Genomic DNA, 7,642 nt, shown 5'->3' with positions numbered 1-7,642 from the left:
TATGTCTTTCCAAAGACGCCGTACTTGACCTAAACTACTTCCTGTATACATTTCCGGGTCGTAGCACTTCTTCCATGCCACAGAAACGCTGCAACCTCGCGTTGAAAACAAAACGGAGAACTTCACTTAGTCCACGGCTATCATGTTTAAACTGGAAGGGCTTGGACCGAAAATGGACCCAGAGGAAATGAGGAAGAAAATGCGCCAAGATGTCGTCTCATCTTTACGAAACTTTCTTATTTACGTCGCTCTCCTGAGAGCAAGTGAGTCCACAAAGATGACATTGGAATACCGTTAAACACTGATGAACTATATCCTCTTATGTAAAGGTCTTTTCATAATTGTCATTCAAGAGAGTAAACATCAGATTTTTGTTGTTGATTCAAATGCCAAAAGAGTAAATACAATGTTAAAAGGTGTTTTTTGGTGACCAGCTTGATCACGGCTGCAAAAGAGTAGAGTGCGTTATATATGGTTTGAGTTGCGAGAATGTCACATTTGGAAAACACTAAATGAGGAAATACCAATGCTATTTTTTCCTTTATCTATAATTATAACTCAATATTGTGTTGCCGACTAATCACACATATGCATTTATTCGCAGCTCCATTTGTATTGAAGCAGCTGGACAGTATATGAGAGGGGCGTCTTCCTTCCATCCCGAGGAGATCCCATGTTAGTGGCTGTGTGGACCACGATATGTAGCGGATGTCCAGCGTTGGTCCAACTGCACGACGTGGAGGATGTCCAGCGTCTGCCCGTCTTTACGCCTTGAATCATATCCACTTTAATTGTGTTCATACTCCCTCGATTTTGGTTAACCATTATTATTGTGCTCATTTTTCAACCAAACATGAATGGCCATTAAGAAAAGTATGTTGGATTAAATAGCATGTTTAAATTCTGGTTTCACGATACTGTTGTGTTTACACTATTGGTTGTCCCATGTAGCCACATGAGGGTTGAACTAGCACCTATGAATATGCAGTGGGGTTTAAAAAAAAAAAAAGGGGGGGGGTTGTCAGAGACAATATAGATATTTGATTTCCGAAGCATTAGCAGCATTCATGTGCAGTGATTATTACACAAAAATGTCTTCAGAAAGAGACTGCATTCTAAAACTGGGAAAATAAACGTATTCACTAAATGCCACATGGAGAAAAGAAAGACTTTTGGAAAACTTTTTAATACCTATATAAAACATGTTCAAAACAAATTCAATATACAGTGTAATTCAACTTATGAGCAGTTGAAAACATTCAGAGGTGATGCAGCAAAACTGAAATCTAAAACGATTCAATCGAAAAAAAATGAGATGTTATAATATCCATTCTCTTTGGAATGTGGAAGGAATCTGGAGCACCCGGATGAAACCCACCCGAGCATGGGAAGAACATGCAAACTCCACACAGGAAGGCCAGAGGTCAGACCCTGCACCAATGAACTGTGAGGCGACCTGCTAACCGCTAGCAGGTTGTTCGCAGCTAACCAGTGTACCAACATGCCACCCCATGTTTTATGACATTAATTTTAAAAATGTGAAACGAAAAAAGATGATCTTGATCATTGAAATTAATAAGTAAAACACTGTTTAAAAAAGGTGACTATAAAAATAGAATTTCCCGGCCATTGAGGCTTAAATGCTGCATCACAAAACATTTCAAAAGGTACCCAGATGAGGTAGGTAGGGTTGTGTGAACGTGTAAACGTGTGTGTGTGTGCGTACAACGGTAAGCCTTTACAAGAGTGTATGATTACAATGGAGAAAAGTCAACATATCGACTTGCTCCGACCCAAGGCTAGCTCTCAGCTTTGTGTTCCCAGCAGTGGAGAACAAGCGCTCTGAGGACATCGATGTCGCTGGGATACCCAAAAACGACTTGGCCAGCTTTGCCAAGGTCGGATATCGTGCTGCGTTTGTTCTCCACCACGGCAGTGGATTCTCCTTCTTGGAGAGAGGCTGCTCTCCAAAATACTGCAAGACCTCCTTCTGCACCGCTTGATTTAGCTGCTCCTCCTCATCCTCTTCCTCGCTGCTGCTGGAGTCCGATGATGATCCCAGAATACTTTTGAGCAAAGATCCATATTTTCTACCCAAACGGTCTTTTGTTTTGGCGGTTGCTTCATTTCTGCTTTTATTCGACTGTCTCGCTTGCTTTTTGACAGTAAGTGCCATGGACTGGATTGTACACTGGACTTTGAACACATCTTCAGCAGGCAAGAACTTCAGTTTTCTAAACCTTGGGTCCAAAGCAGCAGCCAGGAGGACAGTGTTAGGAGATTCCGGTTGAAATAAAAACAGTTTTTGCCATCTTGCTGTGATCTGTTCGGCCACTTGAGCTTGGAAGGCCCTGACTGATGCGGTTTTAAATGCTGAGCTCAGTGTTGATTTCTTGAGGTTGTGCACCAGCTGCGGAAGAGCAGAGAGAGTAACATATTGCTCCCCGCTCAGAAACTCCGTCGCTCCTTCAAATGGGCCGAGGACCTGAGTCAGCTCCTCACTCAGGTTCCACTCCTCCGGATCTAGGTCCCGGTGGTGCTGTTTGGTGACCGCAGGATCGGAAAGCGCCGCGGTCACCGGCCACCTTTGTCCGAGGAGCCTGGACAGCATGTGGTATGTGCTGTTCCACCGACTACTTACATCCTGAATCAACGTTTGTGGCGGCATTCCCATTTGTTGCTGCTTTTCTTTAAGTTTGGTACAAGCCAGTTCACTTCTCTGAAAATGTTCAACCAGACAACGAGCAGAATCCACACAATTGGCAATGGCTTCTTTGTTTTTCAGCGTGCTCTCAACAACTAAATTGAGAGTGTGCCCTGAGCACATTACAGAAGTCCAGCCATGTCTCTCACTCAAAATTTCTGCTGCCCGCGCTACATTGGCCTCATTGTCATGGACCACTGCCCTCACCTTGCGCAATGGAATATTAAATTTGGCAGCGGTTTCCTCCAGCCATTCCGCAATATCGGAAGCCGAGTGCCTCTCTTCGAGACGTGTCGTTGTTAGGTAGAGGGACTTCATCTCCCAATCTTCCCCCAAGAAGTGACAGGTCAACCCGAGAAAGGCCTCTGTGGTCACACTTGTCCAGACGTCTGTCGTCAGTGCAACAAACTCCGTGTCGTGGAGGACATGTCTCAATTTCTCTGCCATTTCTTGGTGCCTCTTCTCCATCAAACTTATGAAATACGTGATTGATGGTATGCTGTACTTAGGGTTCAAAGTCCAGATCATCTTCCTAAAGCCCTTGTCCTCCACCATGGACAGTGGGCGCATATCAGTGACCAGCATGTCCAAAATGCTCTCTGTTAGCAAGGCAGCTTCCTTAACAGAGCATGATGGAACTGGACGACCTGTCAATGTGCTGAGAGAGATAAAAGCAATTTAGTAATATACATAAATGTTGTGATATAAGATAGCCCTGTACTCCAAAGTAAACATCTACCCGTTAATATAGATTTAGATTCATCTGCAGCAATAACCATTACTACCAAACAACTTTGGACTTAGCATTTGGAAAACACAAGCATTGGCCAGGCCGCCTTGATTTGCAGACGCCCTAAACAATTAGACATTTCTGTTTGGGGATAATCCTTATAATTCCAGCCTCTGAACAGTGAATCTCATTTCTGTAGTCCTTTATTATGAAGCCTTATTTTAGTGTTGACGCATAATAAAACATTGGAAATCATTTGTCAGTGGTTGTGTGTAGGGCTAATTAAAGTTTAATAATAAAACTACTTATGCTGTGCATTGAAATGGGCCCTGTTGTGCTGTTCATTAATACAATGTCTATATTGATGGTTCAATTACTAACGCATGATAATTTACAATTCATGTACGATGTTTAATGTAAAAATAATATTGCCTTTGTACGCAACAAAAGGGGCACTCTTAAAATATATTGGCGCTTCTGCCGCTGAAGACGATGCACAGCAAGGTACCTTTAAAAATCATATCTTAAAATTACGATAAGGTTGCAATGATACGTTCGTGTGGATGGGCTGTGTGAACACAGACATGCAGTTAAAGTAACATTTTACTGCGGCCGCGAGAGCTAGCATACGCGCTAATATGCGATTGTCGGCTAAAGTAAAAGAAATTACAAATGTTTATTTACCTAGTGTCGTCGACCCCTGTTGAGCTGGACACAACGACCGGATGCTTTCGGTTCAGATGCGAAATCATGGTGGACGTGCTGCTGTGGAACGCCAATTCTGCTTGGCAGTGGTCGCATTGTACTATGTTGTATTCTTTAAGTCTGAAGTGATCCCAAACTTTGGACATTTTCTGTTTTTTACGGACAGTTTCGTGTGTATCAGCCATCGCGTCAACTTGATGCCTAAGTTTGCGCTGCAATTACAGTCCGTGTAGAAAATGTCATTTTTGTGCAGTGGTTCCAGCAAACGTTTGTTGCGCTTTCACAAATTGGCCACTTGACGGCAGTGTTGGAATAATATGGTGGATTCCACTCATGTTGGATTAACAGTGGACCCTCCACCGGGCGTCCCTGATGCACTCGCCGACAAACAATGGCCGCGTCCGAATTCTAAGGCTACTCCGCGAAGGTCGCATCTCCGGCTACGTTTTTAGTGTTACATGACGTCAGTTCCAGTCGGTCACGTCCGCACGTGGTTGACAAAATCTAGAAATCTGGCTGGGTCTTTTGACGTCTTCAAAGGCTCCTTATCATGTAGCCTCCGCGGACCGCATAAATCGTGGCAAATTTGGACAGTATTTAGATTGCGATCCCGTGCACCTGAAGTGACGTCATCTAATCGGAACGCCAGTCTTCAGAGGACGCAGCTTTTGAATTTGGACACAGCTAGCGATTGCCCCGGCATGTTTGGGGGACCTCATTTTGTGCAGCTCGAATAAACAATGTCATGATCTACATGTCGAGGATCGTAACGATTGGGTTTCAAGGCCCGCAACTCCCCCACACAGAACATGCTTGAGCCTCGGATGCAGACAATCAACATCACGTCTAACGTGACTGGGAGGTCAGCTTTATAGGACTCTGATGCCATTTTCAGCACGTTTCGGAAATTTCTACCTGCTATCATACCAGTGACATCCTCGCAGCCGTAAGCATTTGTAGCCTCGTTTATCGCGAGGGATGTGACTCTACGTACCGCTTGAATCGGTAAAAAGCCGCATTATAGAAGCCATTTAACAATAGGTTTACCTCGATTTAAAGAAACACATTGAAAAGTGTTCCTGAACGTCTGTTCTCAAACAAAACAGTGAATACTCACAACAGGCTTATATTCAAATGTTCACTCTGTGGAAACTATTACTGGTAGCTTATAGTGTAAGTTTTCAGCCTCCTCATCCCTTTAATTGCACTCCATCTCATCCAGTACACCTCAGTTTTCCTAGTCTTGACACAACATGGTACCACACTGACACTGTCAAGCTCTAAATTCAGATTTGCCTGTATTTGCTGTCAAAACACGTTCAAAACTATCCCCTAGAAAGGGAATGCTGTAGTATGGACTTTCCAGATCACTTCCAGCACATTTTTCAGCAGCTGAACATCCAGCGACTACATGCTCAAATGTGTGACTGTGTGGTGGAGGTAGGAGGCCACAAATTCCATGCACACCGGGCCATACTGGCAGCATGCAGCTCCCATTTCAAAGCTCTCATCAGCTCCGGTGACGGCGCAGACGATGCAAGCGGGAAAAGTGTTGATAAAGTCAGAGGTCCCAGTTTGATGGCGCTCGACCCAGAGGTGGTGACCCCCGAGGCCTTCTCCACCCTGCTGGACATGATCTACACATCCACTCTGTCACTCGGAGCCTCCAACGTAATGGATGTGCTGCTGGCTGCCTCGCACCTCCACCTCAACTCCGTGGTCAAAGCCTGCAAGCTCCACCTGTCAAGAAAAAACTTTCCTGCCACAGCCCCAAAAGGCTGGCGGTCAGTCCAGCGGCGGGAGCATCCAGCCTCTGTGGAGCTATTTGACGAGGAGGGCGTAGAGGTGAGCCAGTCAGGGGAAGATTCCTCTGAGCATAAGAGAAAATCACATGTGGACAGGCTGAATGACAGAAAGAGGACCTGCAGAGCGCCGGGAGATGAAGAAAGTTCTCCAACCGTAACCCGAAGCACAGCCAACAGCGAGGAGCAAAGAAAGGAGCAGCTCTCTCCAGCTCGCTTAAATATGGCGGTAAACATCTGGGAGGGCCAATTGGATGAGGTGGAGGAAAAATACGGCATCACCATGAGTGACTCTGAGGAGATTCAGTTGCCGAGTCAGTCAGACAGCAGCATAGGCGGAGAGACTTTAGTCAAAGATGAAGGCGAGCCCAAAGTGGAGACAGTGAGGATAAAGAAAGAAAACATGACCGCCTCATCTCCTGACCTTTCTCCATCGTCACCCTCACAGGAGTCCTCTGAAGTAAACAAGGCAGACGGAGCTATTGGCTGTTTCCAATTCCAGTTATGCTCAGATCTTCCCGAAAAAGAGTGTGGAGATGAGCGTGAGAGTGAGGGCACTGACAGCCTTTCTGAACTGGCCCTTTCCTGCTTCCTGAATCCTGGTCATGATGGCGAGATAGGAGACCTGGAAGAAGAAACGAGTCTCGCAAATCTGACGACAGCTGCCACCAGTGACGCGGCTACTGCCAGTGATGCGGCTGCAGGTGGTGCAGGTCCACTGTGTCAAAACTCAAACGCTTCTTCTGTTCAAGGTTCGGATTCAACTTTGGTTTTCCCGGTAACTTCTCTCCCTTTGCAACAGCTTCTTCCCACTCACGCTCCGAATTTTAGTGACACACTCATCCTCCAGCCTCCACGCAATTCCTTCACGACATTCCCCAGCCTGGAGACTCAGAGGTCCTCGAAGGGACACGGGAGATCAAGCGGAACGACTTTCCGTCGCATTGCCCCCAAAGCGATGCCAGTATGCGAAGCCTCCGGATCAGCCGGGCCCGATAAAGCGCCTCTGACCAGAGCTTCCGAGGAAGTGCTGTCCAAGTGCAAGAAAGCTGCGTCTGAAGTCAACGTGCTTCTGGTGGAAGGTGACAAGAAGTATGCCTGCAAAATCTGCTGCAAGACATTCATGAGTTTGGCGGACTGTAAAAAGCATATTCGTGTCCACACGGGAGAAAAGCCTTATCCTTGCCTCAAGTGTGGCAAACGCTTCAGCCAGTCATCGCACTTGTACAAGCACTCCAAGAATTGCGCCTGCTTGAACTGGAAAGACAAAAGTTCTTTCCAGGACACTCTGCATGCTCTCTAGTGCAGTCATTATCCAACATTTTTAGAATTATTTTATCAATAAATTTGTTACAATTTTGTTTGTGTTACAATGTATTTAAACAAAAATTTTCCCCAACTGTTTATTAACATGTTATTTCTGCATATTTGGTATTTTGTGATTAAAAAAATAAGTTAAACAATATCACTCAAGAAAGATTGTCATTGTTTTCCAATGTAAAAGTAAACGTCTGCAGATTAAACACAAAAGAATGAATGCAGCCTGATTTAAGAATTCTGAGAATTGTTACTTTTGAAGGCCGTTAGAAGAGTTGGACAATCTTTAGTTAAGAAAAGACTCAAAACAATTTCTTGATCATTAAAATACGAGCCAATTTGATAAGCAGTTTGTTGTCAATTAATTGATAGTATATACTGACA

General features: G+C 44.9%; 3 protein-coding genes across 3 annotated transcripts; 2 read left to right on the top strand and 1 right to left on the bottom strand.

The window, feature by feature from the left end:
* Positions 1-31: 31 nt before the first annotated feature.
* On the top strand, positions 32-901 carry tomm5 (translocase of outer mitochondrial membrane 5 homolog (yeast)). The gene is made up of 2 exons (XM_088383961.1): positions 32-263; positions 605-901. Exons 1-2 carry the CDS (start codon positions 143-145, stop codon positions 637-639), a joined length of 156 nt encoding a protein of 51 aa, XP_088240087.1. The 5' UTR covers positions 32-142; the 3' UTR covers positions 640-901.
* Positions 902-1,167: 266 nt separating this feature from the next.
* Positions 1,168-4,551, bottom strand: LOC148404493 (E3 SUMO-protein ligase ZBED1-like). Its single transcript, XM_088383894.1, has 2 exons — positions 4,119-4,551; positions 1,168-3,362 (listed from the first exon to the last, which is right to left on the bottom strand). Exons 1-2 carry the CDS (start codon positions 4,322-4,324, stop codon positions 1,739-1,741), a joined length of 1,830 nt encoding a protein of 609 aa, XP_088240020.1. The 5' UTR covers positions 4,325-4,551; the 3' UTR covers positions 1,168-1,738.
* On the top strand, positions 4,448-7,631 carry LOC148404492 (zinc finger and BTB domain-containing protein 5-like). Its single transcript, XM_088383898.1, has one exon. The coding sequence runs from the start codon at positions 5,493-5,495 to the stop codon at positions 7,242-7,244; it is 1,752 nt and encodes a 583-aa protein (XP_088240024.1). The 5' UTR covers positions 4,448-5,492; the 3' UTR covers positions 7,245-7,631.
* The last annotated feature ends 11 nt before the right edge of the window (positions 7,632-7,642 follow it).

The sequence above is a fragment of the Syngnathus floridae genome, chromosome 1, assembly GCF_059516105.1.
Source record: "Syngnathus floridae isolate MCC-2025c chromosome 1, RoL_Sflo_1.0, whole genome shotgun sequence".
NCBI lineage: Eukaryota > Metazoa > Chordata > Actinopteri > Syngnathiformes > Syngnathidae > Syngnathus > Syngnathus floridae.
The sequence above is the reverse complement of the archived record's forward strand: the minus strand, read 5'-3'. Positions and strand labels throughout refer to the sequence as shown.

What these genes read in the sequence shown, in the direction of transcription:
- LOC148404493 (XM_088383894.1), bottom strand. Translation starts at nt 4,324, where the DNA reads ATGGCTGATACACACGAAACTGTCCGTAAAAAACAGAAAATGTCCAAA. An exon ending in ACAGGGGTCGACGACACTAG is followed by an intron (nt 3,363 to 4,118) that starts GTAAATAAACAT and finishes TATCTCTCTCAG; the next exon opens with CACATTGACAGGTCGTCCAG.
- LOC148404492 (XM_088383898.1), top strand. Translation starts at nt 5,493, where the DNA reads ATGGACTTTCCAGATCACTTCCAGCACATTTTTCAGCAGCTGAACATC.
- tomm5 (XM_088383961.1), top strand. Translation starts at nt 143, where the DNA reads ATGTTTAAACTGGAAGGGCTTGGACCGAAAATGGACCCAGAGGAAATG. An exon ending in CGTCGCTCTCCTGAGAGCAA is followed by an intron (nt 264 to 604) that starts GTGAGTCCACAA and finishes ATTTATTCGCAG; the next exon opens with CTCCATTTGTATTGAAGCAG.